Source organism: Melanerpes formicivorus, unplaced genomic scaffold, assembly GCF_026170545.1.
Source record: "Melanerpes formicivorus ecotype bairdi unplaced genomic scaffold, bMelFor1.0.p_v2 SCAF_35, whole genome shotgun sequence".
Classification (NCBI taxonomy): domain Eukaryota; kingdom Metazoa; phylum Chordata; class Aves; order Piciformes; family Picidae; genus Melanerpes; species Melanerpes formicivorus.
In genome coordinates this window covers 2557122-2576578 of record NW_027142387.1, presented here as the reverse complement: position 1 = coordinate 2576578, position 19457 = coordinate 2557122, and the positions used below count along the sequence as shown (strand labels likewise).

The following is a 19457-nucleotide window of genomic DNA, read 5'->3' as shown; positions in this document are numbered from 1 at the left end:
CACTGTGTCCAGTTCTGTGCCCCTCAGTTTAGGAAGGATATTGACTTGCTGGAACGAGTCCAGAGAAGGGCAACAAAGTTGGTGAGGGGTTTGGAGCACAAGCCCTTTGAAGAGAGGCTGAGGGAGCTGGGGTTGCTTAGGCTGGAGAGGAGGAGGCTCAGGGGTGACCTTATTCTCTTTACAACTACATGAAGGAAGGTTGTAGAGAGGCAGGGGCTAGTCTCTTCTCCTCGGCAACCAGTCCCAGAACAAGAGGACACAGTTTCAAGCTGTGTCAGGGGAAGTTCAGACTGGATGTTAGGAAGAAATTCTTCACAGAGTGATTGCCCATTGGAATGTGCTGCCCAGGGATTTGGTGGAGTCACCATCATTGGCGGTGTTTAGGAAGAGACTTGATAGGGTGCTTGGTTACATGGTTTAGTTGATTAGGTGGTGTTGGATGATGGATTGGACATGATGATCTTGAAGGTCTCTTCCAACCTGGTCTGGTCTGGTCTGGTCTGGTCTGGTCTATTCTATTCTATTCTATTCTATTCTATTCTATTCTATTCTATTCTATTCTATTCTATTCTATTCTATTCTATTCTATTCTATTCTTTTGCACATTTTCATTGCATTCCATCATAGAGTGTAGATTTTGCTTCCTTTGCTTCTGAGTTGGTCTGACAAAGTTAATTGTTGGAAGGGAAACTCCAACCCACCACATCTTGGAACATAAGACCTGAAGTTGAGTGCAGCTCTTGCAGGTTCTTCTCTTCAAATGTATAATGCACATGCACACAAAGTAACTTTAATGTGTCTTTTTACATTCTGACCCGTGTATTCGTACAGTGAATGTTAATACTTCCAGTGCAGTGCCAGAAATTTCATGAACACCTGAAAATACACTGAACAAAATTAAATGAGAGTATGAACTGGTAGAACGGGACAGATGTTAATACCACATGAATAAAAGAAAGCATGTTGAAAATTTGAAAAAAAACCCAAGACTTGCAAAGCTTTTCACTGATATGTTAATGACAGAAAATGCAAGCATTACACTGAATAATTGCATGTAAGATGTATTATGAGAGTAATGATTCTCAATGGCCATTATGAAGATGGATTTTATTAAAAGATTCTGTTAAGGTCTATGCTGGAAATCCAGATGTTCACATCACCTCACTAGGACTAGAAGGAATGTAATCATAAGAATCGTTTAGTCATTGTTAGTAACAGTTCCATCTATTCACTGGGGGCTCCTAACAACTCATTCTGTGATTCAAACATAGTCAGTCTCTTGCATGATTAAAACAAACATGCTAAAACTCACTTCTTATTTTTCTTTAGTTGAAGTCGATCATATGCTTCATAAGTTTCCCAAACCCATTTTCAGATGTGTAAAGGGGCAGTTTTGTTTCAAAACCTTAATTGGTCGTTGATGACTCTAAAGAAGCAAATGTGCCTTTTGCCACTCAAGTGGCTTTAAAATTATATTGCATGCTTTAATGTATTATTAGTAAAATATAATTGCATGATCTAAATTTGTGTTCATAGAATAGATTCATATACTCATAAAATGGTTTAGGTTGGAGGAAGGGACCTTGAAAATCATCTAGTTCCAACCGCTCTGCCATGGGCAGGGACACTATCCAAAGTGGCCTTGAACACCTCCACAACCACCCTGGACAACCTGTTCCAGTGTGTCACCACCCTCACTGTAAATACTATCTTCCTAATATCCAGTGTAAATGTGCCCTCATGCTTAAAGCAGTTCCTTCTTGTCATCTCATTACAGGTCCTTGTAAAAAGTCCCTTCCCATCTTTCTTGTAAGCCCCTCCAGGTACTAGAAGGATTCTGTTAAGGTCTCCCCAAAGCCTTTGTTTCTTCAGGCTGAATAGCTTCAACTCTCACAGCTTGACCCTGTAGAGGAGGTTCTCCAGCCCTCTGATCATCTTCATGGCCCTTCTTTGGACCTGCTCTGCTATTTCCATGTCCCTTTTGTGCTGGGGGCACCAGAACTGGAAGCAGTACTACAGGTGCGGTCTCATGAAAGCAAAGTAGAGGTGGAGAATCATCTCGCTCCTCCTGCTGGTCACACTTCTTTTGATGTAGCCCAGGACGTGGTTGGCCTTCTGGGCTGCGAGCGCACATTGTGAATTCCATGTTGAGTTTTTCATCACTTGACACACCCAAGTCCTTCTCCTTGAGTCTGCTCTCCTGTGATAGGGTATTTAAAATTCCAGAAAGACAGTTCTGAAAAAAATAGAAAATCTTCTATCAGTCAGCATTAAAAGCATTATCATAATTTGTTTTTGTTTTGTTTTGTTTTAATAAAATTGCAAATGCCAGTCTAACCAACTGGGAAAAGAAAAAGTTACACAGGATGATGTTGGTTTTGTATGGCATTGTGGTAGCTACAGATAATCAGCATTATAACATCAGTATAACAGTGATTTGTGGAAACTTCCCTGCAGGAAACAAGCCATTGAGTGTGCTTGCAGGATGGTCTTAGAGGTTTCAGCTGATGCAGTAGACAAATTACGAACTTGAGCAGCAGCAACAAAACATCTACATATGTCACTGAGGTGCTTTGTTTTAATGCACGTTTACATTCCAGTAAATAATCCACCTCACTACTCCATCATCCACTCCACACTTCCTCAGTTTAGCTTCAGCCAGACCCTCCTTGTTAGTGAGTGTAAGATCCATCAATGCTCCACTGTTTTCATCAAGAAGGTACCATGAGTCCACTGGAGGAGCCAGCTGGACTGTAAATGGCTGGATGAATACGTGTTCCAACAAATACTTGGGTAGTTAAAATCCTCCATGAGAACCAGAGCTTGTAATTGCAAGCCTTCTGTCAGCTGCCTGTAGAAGGCATCATCAACTTCTTCATCCTCATCAGGTGGTTTGTAATAGCCACCCACAACAGTATCATCCATGCTGGCCTGCTCCTTAATTCTCACCCACAACCTCTCAACTTGATCCTCATCTGCCCCTGGACAGAACTCAATACGTTCTACTTGCTCTCTCACATAAAGAGTAGCTCCACCACCTTGCCTTGTTGACCCATCTTTCCTAAAATGTGCAGACCCATCCTTGACCACATTTCGGTTATGTCAGCTGTCCCACCACGTCTCTGTAATAGCCATCAGATCATAACCCCTTGACCATGCATAGATTTCTAACTCCTCCTGTTTATTTGCCATGCTGCTTACATTGGGTTGCAGGCATTTCAGGGAGTAAGCTGTGCATGCTGAGCCCACCCTAGGAGGATGGGAGGCCTTCTGGATTTTGTTAATACTACAACACTGTCCCAGTGGTGCAAACCTAGCTGCAACCCCAGCACCCTTTAAATCTAGTTTAAAGCTCTGTGAATGAACCCTGCTAATTCTTGTCCTAGAACCCTTTTCCCCCTGCAAGGTAAGCCTTTCCCACTTACTACCGTCAAGCCTGGTGTCACCATCACTGGAGGTGTTTAGGAAGAGACTGGATGGGGTGCTTGGTGACATGGTTTAGTTGATAGATAGTGTCGGATGATAGGTTGGACTCGATGATCTCAAAGGTCTTTTCCAACCTGGTTAGTTCTGTTTGTGCAGAAACCTTTTCAGAATTCGGGCTCTTACACATGTCCTTGAATACCTCTGGGTTAGAGCTGCATGACACCTGTGAAATTCGAAATTTTAGTGTGTTTATAAAAATGTACATGTAGTAGTGGGGAATCTGTTTTGTATAAATCTGTACCCATGAGCTTATTTTGAATGAAAGTAGTTGCTTCAGGCCATAGTCAGTGTTTCTTTACATAAATTAAAAATAGCCTAAAAGGACAAAGTTTACCCTGATGACGCTTTTATTGCCCTGGATGACATAGTTTATAGATATTTCTGGGTTAAATACCACATTCAAGTTTCATATTTGATGAACAGAAAGCTTTTGCTTAGTAGATTCAGATACATCAGTGCCAGATGAGTATCCCTTTGAAAATTTCTGTGACTCATTTAGGCAATAACTTGAAATTAATTAAATAAAAACCACTTTGGCTCCCCTCTCCAAGTGGACTATTAGGTGCAATTTTCATTATTCAGAGTTTCTTTGTTGGTGCATTCTTTCTTGAAACAGTTTTGTTTTACAGACCACAAGACAGCAAAATATGATTGGGTAGATCTGTGCTACCAGAGGGGCAGTTCTTCAGCTTTAAACCCAAATGAGCTGCAACAGAAGAGTATGCATGGTATATAGCTTAGAGCTGTTGAAAACCGTAGCCATTGCTGGTTCATATTAGTTTCAGCAGCCCTTTCCCATCTGTAAAGACTCCTGAACATAGAATGCTTTTATTAAGCGTGTCACTTCAGAACAAATTCCATTTTAATGGATAATTTTTATATTGCAGATGTACGTTTAGGAGTAGAAATTATGTCTCTGGGCCAGAACGTGTTGACAAATTGCAAGGAATGTAGCAAACAGCAAAAAATAGAAATAAAAGTGTAAATTGGTGGTAAAATTGAACAATAGCAAGTGCAGTGTTCTACTGGAGTGAATCTTCATCTTTTCAAACCAGCAAAGGGCATGTCCTGGTGCTGTCCCTGATTAGAATTCAGCCGAGCCCTTGAGACTGGATGGCAGCTTGGCTTAAAGCCCTGATTAGGGCTGCATTTTGTCCTTCTGCCGAAATAGTAACATACCTTTGAGCTGGCTGGGGTGGTCCTGATGATGTTTGTTACATTTAAAATAATTTCTTTGAATAAAATCTGCTGTACAGATCCTTACTTTACTCAGGGAAGAGTAGTGCTGTGTTGTGGGAAGCTCTATCTAAAGGATGTGTGTATGTGGCTTTATCCTGTGCTGCCTTCTATAGGGTAGAGATTAAAACCTGAATGAACCCATTTCACAGTACATACAGTTATGCATCCTGTCTCAGAAAGGCCAGTTTGTGGCCCAGGTGGACATTAGAATCTGATTAAAGGTTGAAAAATGTCATCTGTTCATAGATCTTAGCAGAAAGACTGGGGAAGAACAGAAATTGTGTGGACTGCTGCAGTATAGTTTGTGGAATGTTGGGGTGAAGTAAAACTGATATGTAAAAAATAGTAAAGCGTAGCACTAGTAAAGTATAGTGCTAGTAGTACATAGAGGTGTTCTGTAAAAGGAAATTGTGAGAACACTTTTAGAAATGAAAGTGAACTTTTTACTGAGGCAAAATGCTTGCTTTTAGATCATTAGGTAGTTTAGTACTTGAGGAAAGTGCTGGAATCAAGGCTTAAAAATGATGTCTTCAAAGTGTAGTTTTCTCCATCAAGGGTGAAATGAATGATGCTTTGAAAACAGTGGGAGGGCAGTTTTTCAGAATCTGATTTTTTCCCCACACATATGTTTGTAAAATCTTAAGTCTTTTTGATTTCTCATCTCAAGATCTTGGCTGTAATGAAGAAAGACCAATTTCACAAACTGAGAACTTACATCAGGTAATAAGGGAGAGTTGGGGCTTTTTTCAGTTGTATTTCTCAGTGGTAGCTCTGAAAAGCAAAAAACCTTCACATGCTCATTTAGTGTTTTCAATAGCCCTATGTGTATGAAAATAAAGAACTTCCTTTCCTGTTTTTTCCCCAGAGCTGGATACAAAGAGTGGCAAATGGATGGAATATTTGAGTTGTTCAGTCTATTGAGAAGCTAAGTGTAAAGTATGGGCAAAGGAGAAATAAGAGATTCTTCAAAAAATAGTACTTCTAGAGCAGTGTTCACCTTAAGGATGTGTAGTTTATACATCATAGACTGTAGAGTCATAGAAGGGTTTATGCGAGGTTAGTTTAAAAGCACTTATGGGAACTTTGACAAACAGTTATTATTTATCAATTCTTCTAATTTTAGGTTGGGTTATGATGGGCTGAAACTGGAACAGTCCTGTTAGCTTTGCACTAGTGTTTGTGTTCAGAGCAAGCAATTGCTTCAGAGTCTGAGCACCTGACCTTAAAATTTCTGAAGTGGGAAATGGGAGAACATCTCAAAAGAAGAACTTTTAAGTTCCTGTGGTAAAAATCTACTTTGACTGAAATTAGAAGTTTGTTTTGCCATTAATTGCAGAGGGCCTGTGTTTTATGCCAACAATTAGGGAAATTCTGAAACACGTGATGTAAAATGAAGGTTCTTCTCTTGATGTTGGAAAAATGGATGATGATGAAAAAGGGTATTTGAACCAACAATTTTCTAGTGATTATTGGTCAGAAGGTCAAGGAGCTGCATGTATTTCCATATGTATTGTGAACATGTGTAAACAAAGTTGGTTTTGTTTTCCTTATAGAAGCCTGGAGTGTGTATACTGAAAATACAAATCTGAGATTTGGCTGGAGGAGGGCCAGAACCGGAGGGGGAAAAATACAAAGAGTGAAAAGAGCAAAGCAATATGCTACTGCCTTTCAAACAGTCATGAATCATATAGTTATTTTGGTTGGAAAAGACCTTTAGGATCATCAAGTCCTGCCATTATCGAATTCTACCAAGTCTGGTGTTAAACCATGCAACCATGTCAGCATACTGTAGAAATCATTTAGACATTTGACTTTTAGGAATAATGAAATTCAGCATTCACCATGTTCTCTTGTCTCTAACTACTTCTTTACTCTTTGCACTGATGAGTTGAAGTGTTATGTTACTAAGCCAAAAAATAGCGTAATAAATCATTTACACTTTGCAGTCTGCTGCATCATGTAGTTACAGTATTGTGTAGGTGCTGCAAGAATATCTGGTTTTCAGTGGTAGTTTTTATACTTCAATTTACTCAAAGATACTCTTTATTTCTTGCTGGTTGGAGTGCAGAAATATGTAAACACTTTCTCAGATGAGTCTTGTGTAGAATGTACTGTAACATAAAGTAATGTTTTGCCTCTGATTGTTTTATCCTCTTTTTGTCTCTCTCTCTCTGTTTTCTTTTGTTACATTGTTTGTCTTGTTTTGTTTGCTTCTACTTCTTTAGGGTAGTGAGCCAGTTAGACCAGGAGTAGCCATGACAGATCTTGCTACTGGATTGTATACACATGGAGCAATTATGGCTGGTTTACTTCAGAGGTACAAGACAGGGAAAGGACTGCACATTGACTGCAACCTCTTGTCATCTCAGGTAGGAGTTTTAAAAAGTTGCTTTTACTTGTGTAGATATTTGGATGTAAGAAAGCCGTTGTGACATTAATGCAAATTAGCTAGTACAATTAACAACTCTTCTCTTGAGAAGAGAAGGCTGAGAGGGGATCTTACTGTCTGTAAATATCTAACAAGTAGGTGTCAAGATGAAGATGCCAGTCTCTTTTCTGTGGTGCGCAGTGACAGGACAAGGAACAATGGATACAAGCTACAACACAGGAGGTTCTACTTCAACACAAGGAGAAAATTATTTTTGCTGAGGGTGACAGAGCACTGGAACAGGCTACTCAGAGAGGAGGTAGAGTCTCCTCTGGAGATACTCAAAGTCTGCCTGGATGTGTGGCCTGCCTTAGGTGATCCTGCTTTGGCAGAGGGGTTGGGCTCGATCTCTGGAAGTCCCTTGCATCCCCTAATATTCTGTGTTTCTGTGATGATAATAGCATTAGTGACAGTTTCTTTATTCTGCCACTCTGGTAGTGAGCATTTTGTATGCATGTTTATATTTACTACTGTGTTGTGTTTGGAATTCACTTTTAACAAACGATCTCCATGTTCTCTGAAAACATGGGTTAATAAAAGTTTGTATAATACCTGAGCTTCTAAATAGTAGATAATTTAAGATAGGCAAGTATAAATGATGAAACCACTGTTGGAAGGGAGGCCTGGTCACTGAGTAATATTACTACCAAAAGTGACTAAATGGCTTGTGAACAGTTACCCCGAGGAATCAAGCATTACCCATGTGTCAAAGTAATGTAATCCAGGAGGTCTACCTTTTGGTTCTGGGAGCAGCAGAATAGGAGTAATCTTGATGATGCACCATTTTCTCATGACACATTAAAGAAATCTCACCAAAGGTGTTTTGATTGTGAAAGGCATAACATATACCACGAAGAATGAGAACTTTAAATTGTTTTTGAACATGTAAGCACTTTTGGTGCAGTGATTTATAATTCACAAAAAGAAAGCGATGTTGGTATGACTTGCATATGATTGGATCTTCTGCTGTTAGCAACTGGCTACGTGGTGCGTAGTAATTTTTGTGTATGTCTTAAAACATACATCCAAACTGTATCTAGTAGTAATTGAAGCTACTACAGTGCTCCAATATTTTTACTTCTATTCAACTGTATTTTTCTTTACATTATGCCTGTCAGTACATTTGAGAGATTATAAGGTGCCCATTGTGCAATATGTTTGCCCTACTGTGAGCAGGAGGTTGGACAAGGTGACTCCAGAAGTTCCTTCCCTCCTCTGTTGTTGTATGATAATAATGACAGAGACTAATGCTTGAGGTTGCTCTTGTTTTAGTGCCTACTGCTCTTGTTTAAATATCTACTGAAATTAGATCTGGAAAGGAGGGGGAGCCCTTGCTTAAATCAACAAAGAATTTTTTGTGTTGTTTCAGAAATGTCTGTAAGGACAATGTCTGAAGAACTTTTCACACACTTAATGTATATTTGTAAATACTATGCCCATTTAAAAAATTTAGCCAGCCATTTAGAAAAATATTTTAAAAGTATGTTATAGTCTCATTAATTATTTTGTTTATATGTGGATTATTATTTTTTTGTTTTGTTTCATTTAAGGTATAGTAGTGTTTGATGTGGCAGGTTCTGCTTGATCATCTTCATTTCTAATCCTATTGAAAGAACTTCTGATAATTTATATTAATTTCCAGAGTTACTCTGCTATTTTTTGATTCCTTGTTCTACTGGTTTGTTGCTTTCTTTAAATGGAGCCTTCTTGATTTATTATTTTATGCTTTGTCAAATGCTGAAGGAAAATGAGTTACTGTAACTCTCGTATTTCAAATTTTTATCTCGTCTGTCTTTAGAAACATTTTCCTTGGTTAGGATAAGTTTGGCTGTGTGCAAAAGTGTTCTCATCTTGCAGAATTTCCATCTGAAGTTCCACATCATCATCCTTCAGGCCACTCACATATATGTTGAGGAATGGCTTGAATTGCAGGGACATGGTTCTATGGAACAACTGTTTAATCAGAGTGTATAGGCCAGACTCCATCTTGCTGTTTACTGCTCACAGCTTAGCTGGTATGCTGATGTAGCAAGGTCACCACAGCCCTGTGACTGTGCTTGCAGTTTCTCATAAGATAACACCATGTGAAATAGTTACTTACAAGATAGTAGTATGTGAAACAAAGTATATATGCGAAACAAAAGACCTACTGAGAAAGGAGGTTGTGGAGTTGCACGTAGGCCTAACTGCAAGTAGGTTGAATAATATGATGTAACCCTGGACTAATAGCTAATAGAATAATGACACGTATGCATATTTAGCTGCTGAATATACTATATAAGCTGTGTTTTTGAACAATAAAGTTGAAGCCTGATTACCAATCATATTGATTGTCTGCTTCCCACTGCAACACATATACAAGATAGGGAATGAAGGTTTGGATAGATGTTAGTGAACAAAGCATGATATGTGGTGTTTGATTTCTATGTGCTTAGTTGAAGAAGTACTACATAGTGAAGAGAGATTAACTCATCCCATGCTTGTTATCAAAGTACAGTTATCTAAAAGTTACTAGGAAGTAATTCCATACATGCACACTCTTACTGCAGAATAACTTTTTATTTCGCTTCAGAATTGGGCAAATTAAACTGAAATAAGTTAATATTTGGAACAGAGCTGTTATATACATAACAGCTATTTGGTTTTAGATAATCCTGTTGTTTCAGTCCAAATCAACTTTAGGGTGCTGGCCCAAGACTGTAAAGAGAACATTTATAAAGATGGAACAGGGAAAAAAAAAAAAAGTCCTGGGGTGCTAAAAATAATCCCACATGATAAATCCTATTTAAAAAAAATGTGTTAAAATGAAGAAAAAAGGTAACTGACAACTGAGTCTGTCTGAGAATGTCTGGTTTTCCTAGCTTGTTTTCTTTCTTTTTGCAAGACCTGTGGTTACTTTTAAGTCTTTAAGGGTGAGTGTACTAAGAGTGTAGCATAAATCTAAAAGATCTAAGACAAGACCTTGCCTTTGCAGTATTTCTGTTGGTCATTTATTTTTTGTAAAGGGAAAGACAATTACTGTGACATGATCGGGTTCTTGAAAGATCCATGCTTTCAGAGGGATTATGGTTTTGCATACCAAGCTGTGATAGCTAAAAGTAACTCTTCCTCACGTGATGAATATTTACAAAGAATGACCTTTTGAAGTCTCTCATGGATGCTGCCAAAACAATAAGAAACCGTAAGTGTAGGCTTTTAGTTTGTTAGGTTCTTGTTACAGTTGATTAATGGTTGGAGCTAGGTCAGATAGATGCCTCACAGTAACTTTTCCTTCAGTGTGACCTTCACTGGAGTGTAGTAATTTTTAGTAGGGAAAAAAAAAGAATCTTTTTTCTCCATGTAAAGGAAAAGTTACTGAACTGTCCTGTCAGTAGTGTGACATCAGCAGGGTCCTGTGTGAAACTTGGCTCTTGTCTGTATTTCATGCACTGAGCTAATTACAGCATCCTGCTTTGCACCTTTTGTCCATCCTTTCATCTAGACTGAGAATTGTGTAGCTGGCCTATACAGAAGTCTTCACTCTGCAGCACTGATGACTTAGGGGTTTTAAAGCAGCTACATACGTAGAAATTCCTGAAATCCACTTGATGTATTTTATAACAAAAGCCCTAGCATGTATATCACAGAATCACAGAATGGTCAGGGTTGGAAATCACCCCAAGGATCATCCAGTTCCAACCCCTGTGCAATGGGCAGGGACACCGTCCACTAGATCAGGTTGCTCAGAGCCATATCCAGCCTGGCTTTAAAAACATCCAGGAATGTGGCTCCCACCACCTCCCTGGGCAACCTGTTCCAGTGTCTCACCACCCTCATGGGGAAGAACTGCTTCCTAACATCTAATCTAAATCTACCCTTCTCTAGCTTGGATCCCTTCCCCCGTGTCCTATCATTACCCAACACCCTAAAAAGTCACTCACCAGCTTTCTTGTGGACCCCCTTTAGATATTGTGGAAGGTCACAATATATCCATGTATGTCTATGCTTTCACTTTTCTCTTTCACTTTTCTGCAGATCTTGTAGGAATGCAAGAGGATTTTTTTGTTGTTGTTTTTTTTGGTAGATGGGGGTGGTGGGGCAGGGCTGGAGGATGCTTTTGTTATTAATTTCCTGCACGGATATGCTAATGACAAAGAGCATTGAACTGAGTTCAGCTGCCAAAAAGAATGATCTGAATCTGTTTAAAGAAATATCCCACTGGCAAGTTTGTTTAGTATTAACTGGTCTGTGTAGAATGCAGTAAGTGAAATCCTGTTCTGTAAAGAAATGTTATCTTTAGAATATCTTAAAAAGACATTTCTCAAATTCTGTATGTAAGCCACTTTTGCCCTATACCTGTATAGCAGTGTATTACTACCACAGATGATTTCTTTCCCTACCACAAAATAGAGTTATTTTATTGACAAGAGAGATATAGTGAGAGCTAGGATGTGGTTTTGCAGTGAGCACTTACTTTCTATATCTCTCATCTATACACTTTTAACCCATGTCATAAAATTCCTTTGAAATTTTTTACTTTTAGATGATTTACAGTTGTCAGCTCCAGACCTTTCAGCATCTAGTGTCCTTTAGATGACGCTAGTAAATAAGAAGGAAGTGGGTTTTGGATTTGGTTCCAATTATGCAATTGTGCCTTTTCTTCTGTTGTGGCTTAAAAAAAACCAAAAAATCTCTTGGAAGTTTTAATATCCTTCCTGTATTTAATTGCAACCAGGCTCCAACAAATACTGTAACGAGTTGGTTTCTGTTAGGTTGAAAATCTGTAAGGAGTATTTTACATTTAACATTTCTGCAATTTTGGACTGTAATTCCCGCCCCCCCCCCCCCCCCGATTCCCCAGACAGGATAATGTAATTAATATTGTTTGTATTATAAAATTGTCCATCAGGCACTTCTCTGCTTCTTATTACTATGCTTAATTTGTATTTAACATAGCAAACTCCTTAATGTTTTAGAATTTTTTTTTTTCTGCTTTAGTTTGACAGTTAGTTTACTCAGATGAAGGTGATATTTAGAAACTCTAGGTTTTGTTACTGCATCACTTTTCCCATGATGATTGCTCTTAAGGCTTATCTACTTAAGTTGCCTTTAATGCTTACTGTTCAGGGCTTTCGTGACATATATTTTGCAAATATCTGAGCATAGGTGAAACTGGTAACAATTACATACTGCCTGTAGGATTTATATGGCATCACAGAACCCCTGAGCAGTAAGTTGTATGAGAAATACCAGTCTTGGAACTCACATAGTATTCAGGTGTCTTGACTTTTTGCTTCTCTGCTTGCTAAGAGTTGCAAGTTGACAGTGTGCAGCAAGAAAATCTGTTTTTTTAGAGGCCGTTGCTGCTGGTGATTTTGAGACTGGCTTGGAGGACTGTTGTATAGTTGTCTTGGTTTGGGTATGGTTTGAATAAGCTGTTCTTTTTTACAAGCTTATAAAGCATCATCTTTGCAAAACATTGTATTCTTAATCTCCGTCATGATAAAAAAACTGTGTGTGCACTGTATGGAGACGTTGCCTTTTCCATTGCATGGCTCTGATACAGAAAGATAATAACATATGAACTAATATGAACATTTCTTTAAATACAAACTGTGCACTAAACACTATTCTTGGCTACTATTCTTGATAATTTCCATTGAGGACATCAGTATAACTAAGAACAGAACTTATCCCTCGGGGTTTTAAGTAGCTAGAATTTTATTGAATAGAGCAGAAGACCATACTAACATGAGAGTAACTCAATTTAATATTGGTCTCTGCGGAATGTGTGTTGTGATTTCTAACCATTAGTTATGCAAAAAGTCATTGGTAGATCATACTCCAACTGGATCTTGGATTTATTTAATGGCTTTTTTTTAACACTGTAAACAGAACATACACCCACATTGCGAGGGAATTGCTCTTTTAGCTGCTATCTGATAGTAAATTCTGCACCTTTTCGTCTCTGTTATTATTGTTCCTGTGCTAAAGAAACTAAGTCCAAGGGCTGCAGGTTAATTTTGATGAGTGTTGAGATGGTCCACTGCTTGGATGAATGTGTTTCATTTAATAGCTGGAAGGAGTGGATTTTCTGGGTGTTTTGTTGAGGTTTTTAAGTTGCTGTAATTGCAAGTCGGCAGAGGAGATCCAGGTGAGCTGTATCTGTGTATATAAACACGGACAGCATTGTGTGTGACAGAGCAAATAAAACCATCCCATGCAGAAAAAGACCTGAAGGAACTGTCATAGAGAACGGTAGAGTGAAGGGAGAAGCTTGGAGTTGTTCAGCCTCTGTCTCAGAACTGTGATGAGAACCACGATACACACATGGACCAAATGCATCTTCTTTTAGCAGAGAAACCAACTTCCATGAAAGGAACTGATGATGATTTACTTCACCACCAGTCCTGCAGCAACTGAAGCTCACTTTAGCCTGAGGTTTGTAGGGACAATCTTTTTAGCAGAGCCTGTTGTGACAGCACAAGGGGTGATGTTTTTAAATTAAAAGAGGGAAGATTCAGGCTGCATAGAAGGAGGTCATTTGGACTGGGAGTGGTGAAACTTGGCCTAGGTTACCCAGAGAGGTGGTGGATGCCCTGTGCCTGAAAATGTTCTGCATTGGGTGGACAGGCTTTGGGCAGCCTGCTGTAGTTGGAGAAGCCCTTGCTGGCTGTGGGGTGGTTTGACTGGATGACCTTTAAAGGTCCTTTCCAACCCAAAGCATTCTGTGGTTCCTGTGTTTGAGCTACCCCTGTCATCAGTTAGATGACAGGAAAAAAGATAGGAACAATATGCTCCTTTAACACATAGGAAAAATAGCATATCTGTCTGAAACGGGGAGGCAAAATTGTTTAAAGACTAAAGAAGACATTTCTTTAATAAGTTCATCATTTAGATGACCTTTAAATAGGGGAGTAATTCTGGAAATGGAATCGAGATGCTTGTTGTGGTTTATTACCAGCAGATCTTATTTTGTGATTATGCTAAGTACTGGGAGAAGGATAACCTGTGTAGTTCAAAAGAAATTGGAATGATTTAAGCAGCTAATAGAGTAAGTACTTTAGCATACTCCAAAAGCTTTAAAACTCAGGGAATCCTTCAGATGTCATTCTATAAATTGGTTGAATTTGGAGAGGGCCATTCAACACCTTATGTGATACTTATTTATGTAAATAGCAAGGAAGGTGGAAGAGGTCTCAGTTTTATGTCATGGAAAATTTTAAGTTAGCAGAACAGTTGATTTCTGTGTGCTGTTGAACCCCTGGAAAGCCAATAAACTGTAACAAGTATGTAAGTTTTGGGTATGCCAATGGAACACTAGCCAAGGTTTTGACACTGCTTGGTTTGATCACCTCAGACAGCTCTGACTGGAATTTCTCTATAAAGAAGATGAAGTAAAGGATGATGCCGGAACAAATCTGGACTAATGAATTCTTTTTGGTCTGATGGAGTTCCTCTGTCATGACTCTTTCTCCATGTAAAACATGTAAAAATGCTTTGCCTTCTTTGTATTAAATATCTGTAGTACAGGATTCCTCTGATAAAAAATTACATGGAATTATTTTAAAATGAAAAAGCAGTTTTGATCTTACTCCACAGGATTGTGGTGCTATTTAAATATTTTTGTAGATCAATTAAGGGAAAAACTTCTTTCTTCAGAGACTCATTTACAGATTTGTTGTCATTATTCAAAATTCATTACGGGGCAGAAGTGCCATAGTTTGACTCCAGACTCATTGGTAATACTAACTCATTTATTTTTCAAATCAAATAGGTCTTTGGACCAGGTTTCTCTGACTTGTAGGCTGTTCAACAGTTTTGTAGATGATCCACATCTACGTTGTCCGAAGCATGACAGTGTTCAAAAAGTGTGGACAGCTGAATGGTGGGTGCAGAGGCACAGAAATACAGTCTTGTGCATGGTGAAACATTCCTATTTCAAACATTTCCTTCAATTTCATGAGTTTGTTTCTTGTGTAGTGCAGTAGCACATAAGTGAAGTGCTTCATGGCAGTGTCCAGAGATCCCTCAGGGTTAAAACTAATTGCAGTCCTGCTCTGTTGAGATAGGAGCTATAGCCAGACAAAATTTGGCTGTGATAGTAGGGATGCAATATGCACACATTTCTCACTCAATCAAATACACCTGTCTTGTTTCTGCTTGTGTCTCCCAATGTATCATATAAAAAAAATCTAAAAATATGCCTGCTTGCAGGGCTGCAGCACAAACTGTTGAAATCATTACTATTTTTGTGGAGGGACAATTCTCCACGTATAGGATGAAAAAGAAATTGTCAGGAGCAAACATACTCGAGATTAATTTTTCTGTGCAAGGGTATTTTTTCCGTGCATGTATTAATGCTGACAAATATGAAGACAAAAAGAGGAGTGTTGTAAATGGTTAGGTGTATGCATATTTTCATTGTAAATGGCACTGTTTCTAATCACAAGATCAAAAGTGAAAAGTGCCTTAATGCAGCTCTTGGATGTTGGCAGCTTTCCATGGAAAAGCATCATTATTACGGATTAAACAGAACAATAGAAACCCTCATGAAGTGTATGCAGCATCCAAACTGGAGCCTCTGGATACTACCCTAGTACAAATAATAAAGAGAAATTGCTATAGTTACTCTGATGCCTGTCCTCACAGGTAATTAATTTTTATATGAGCCAAATCTGTTTGCCTGGATTTCATTTGTATGTTTTGTGCTTTCCATTCTCAGCTGTCAAATATAGCTACTGTTTTTAGAAAAGAACAGAGTGATTTAGGTTATAAAAGACCTTTAAGATAATCAGCTGTTAACCCAGCACTGCTAGGATACCATTAAACCATGTCTTTCAGCTACATGCTTTTTAAAGTGTCCAAGCTAAACCTTCCCTGGCACAAGATAAGGCCATTTCCTCTTCTATAACTTGTTACTTGGGAGAAGAGACCAATCCCCACCTTGCTACAACCTCCTTATTGGCAGCTGTAGACAGTGATAAGGTGTCCCCTCAGCCTTCTTTTTTCTAGACTGAATAACCCCAGCTACCTCAGCTGCTCATGAGACCTGTTCTCCAGACCCTTCACCAGCTTTATTGCACTCATTTGGCTAAGTTCCAGCATGTCAACATCCCAGAACTGAGCCCAGTAGTCAAGGTGCAGCCTCACCAGAGTTGAGGATTGTCCTGACTGAGGTGTAGGAACTTGGCATTGTTAAACATTGTGTGTCCTGACATTAGTCTTCACCTGACCTATATTCCTCAGGACTGTAAACGCCACCAGTGTGTGATTGCTGTTGCCCAGGCTGCCTGTAATTTTGACTTCTCTGATGAGCATGCTTACATTAGTAACCATCAGATGCAGCATTGCATCCCCTCTGGGATCTGCTCCATAATCTTCCTTAGCACTGAATTCAGACTGACAGGTCTGTAGTTCTCCAGAGCTTTTTTCCCTGCCTTTCTTGTAGATGGGGATCACATTTGCTAGCCTCCAATCAGCTGAGACCTCCCCAGTTAGCCAGGACTGCTGGTAAATGATGGAGAATGACTTGGTGAGTGTTTCTGCCAGTTTCTTCAGTACCCTTGGGTGGCCCCATAGACTTGTGTGTGTCTAAGTGGTGCAGCAGGTTTCTAACCACCGGTCCTGTCTGCCTGCTGTGCCTGTCCCAGGCAAGCTATGGTATGATCTGGTAGTCTCTCTCCCAGTCTCTGATACGCCTCAATCTACTCACCCCCTCTTGGAGGACTGTCCACAAGTGGAAAAATTCCTTTACCTGGGTACACCTCCCATGACTCAAATTCTTCTGTTTTGCAAGTATGTTTGTGGTTCTCTGTGTGAGTAGAAGAGACTCTGAGAACATAATCTGTGCCATTTTCTAATAATCAGTGACATACAACCTGACGTTATTACGCAGACTTAAAAAACAAGTAAATTGTAATTCATATTAAATATATAAAGTTTATGTAGTTTTACAGGCTATAATTAAGGCATAATATTGGAAAATTTCTTACAGAATTAAAAAGCTGCATAAAATGTAGCACAAGAAACATTTTGTAAATTGAATTTTGCCTGGATTTAGTAAAGCCTAGTGAAAATACAGAGTGTAATGCATTTAATATTTCAGTGGATATATTTCTTTCTTCAGAGAAGATGGGAGACTTGAGGAAATGATTGCAGAAGTGTCATTTATAGTTAAGGCTGTCTGATATGTCTGTTATCAGACTCTGATTTTAGTTTTTATAACTTTGCCAAAGTTTTAACTGTTTTGGCTGAATTTTCTGTGCCATGGAACTGCCAAAAAGGGATTTGTTTTCAAAGTTACTATTAAAATGATTCATCTGTTTCCAGGAACAAGTTATGGGAAAATACGTTGATGGCTTTTATTTTTTCCTCCTGGGAAGCTCAGTGCCTTTATTCTTTGGAGTGGAAACTTGAAATCTGGCAGATGAATCACCCTTGTTTCAGGGAAGTGTCTTTTGAAAGGAACTCAGGGTGGCAGGAGGTGCAACACGCATGATGTGCACGAAGGCGGGTAGGGACTCACCAGGAGATTTGGTGGACTGCTTGGGCTGTGTGTTCTCAAATAAGTTAAAAGTGAAATATTCAAAAAGTACCTGCAAATGAGTCAGAAATCTACTAGAAAAACGCTGTAGGATCATATGATTAAGGTTTCTATATAAGTGGACCAAAATCCTGCACATAGAGTGTATAGAGTAACTTTGGAGTTCTTGTTTTTTTATACCTTTGGAGTTCTTGGATTTTTGTTACCTGAATGGTAACATTAATTTTTTTTATTTTTCTTTTTAAGTAGCAGATTCCTTAGAGCTATCCCTCTGTGGTTATGAACCTGAAACAGGAGTTTTTCAGTGCTTGAAAATGCCACCACAGTAAAGTCTTGCTCCTTCATGGGCAATGCCTTTACTTGTAGGTGGGGATGTCTGCCCAGCCTCTGGTTGTATGGCATTCTTGAGGTGATTTTTAGCTCCTGCAGGGCTCTCAGTTTCAGGCACGATACCTGGATTTAAGGTGGTGTTTGTTGGCAGCTGCTGGGAAGGCTGTGGATTCTTGCTGGGCCCCTATGCAAAGCTGCTTTGAATTGTGGTAGCTTTCTTGACTCTGTGCAAGGCTGTGGTTCCTGCAGCCCAGTTAACTCTTGTAGGAGTTTGAAACACAGTTGCCTGCCTAAAAACTGATAGAACAGCACCAATTATTATGGCATGGTGCCACATCCTAAAACAGTTGGGTCAATGCTTACAATGTAACATAAAACATGTATGGCAGTAGTGAGGTGATTGCAAACCAGCCAGAGCTTACTTCTGCTGTGACTAAGCCTTCCGGCTAAACTTAATCAGACTTCAACTAGAAGAGTGGGGTTTTCTTGTAAGTGGAGTGTTGGGTTCTTTTTGGTAGAGAGAGAGAATTTTTTAAAAAAGTTTATTTTTATTTTTTAAATGAATTGAAAGTCACCCCATGCACATGTTCAGGGAACCAGCTTCAATACAAGTATATGCATGAAAAAGGTAATGGAGGGCAACTGCAAAAGCAAAATTAATCAAATTTGAATGTTGATTTATTATTGTCAAACTATTTATTGCAACATGGAAAGGGGAAAATGTGCAAAACAGTAACATCAGTCATTAGGTAAATACTAGCATAGGATCAGTGATTTTAGGAGACCTTTGTTAGTGTACACCAAATGAGGATTGTGGGTTTATGTTCAAATTCTTCTCATATAAATGCCTTTTTTCCAGGACACTAAAAGTGTGGAAAGGTGATATTTGGTTTTCCACAACAGAAGGCACTGAGATTTTCCAGGATATTTTTTTCTACAAAGTTCTAAATTCATGTTTGTGTTATTAGTTCAGTAGTATAGTGTAAAATAATGTATCTGTGCTGTAAATGCCTGTGTCTCAAAGTTCCTAAACTATGGTTTACATACCTACTTTGAAGAATTGTGAATAAGTCAGTACATTAAAAAAAAAAAAAAGTAAATGAGAAAAAATATAACTTGGCTGAGAGTCAAAGCTTTGTTAAGGTACGTGGCAGGAAAGCAGACACAAAATTGGAGGGAGAAGAAAGTAAAGAATATAATTAAAATGTTATTTTCTCCTCTTACCAGTTACCTGTCTCCTTTTGTTATTCATATGCGCTTGTTGAAGTTGCATGTAAATGATTGATTGACTCAGTGAACTCATTGTAATAAATGATGTTTGATGTTCTATCTTGAAAAAAATCTTTTGAAATTCTGTCTCTTTGCTTTGTCTGCTCACCTTGTGGCTTTTCATATCTTGTTTCCCATCTGTCTGATTCCATCATAAACTGCGCATAACTTTCCAGACCT

General features: G+C 38.8%; 1 protein-coding gene across 4 annotated transcripts in view; it reads left to right on the top strand.

Annotated features, from left to right (window-relative positions):
• The window catches only part of SUGCT (succinyl-CoA:glutarate-CoA transferase), a 339487-nt gene that overhangs the window by 43720 nt on the left and 276310 nt on the right, over positions 1-19457 (top strand). For all 4 annotated transcript variants that reach the window (XM_068156838.1, XM_068156840.1, XM_068156841.1 and 1 more), the window contains exon 8: positions 6951-7094. In XM_068156838.1, the coding sequence (XP_068012939.1) occupies positions 6951-7094 (144 nt within the window). The remainder of the gene's footprint in view (positions 1-6950; positions 7095-19457) is intronic.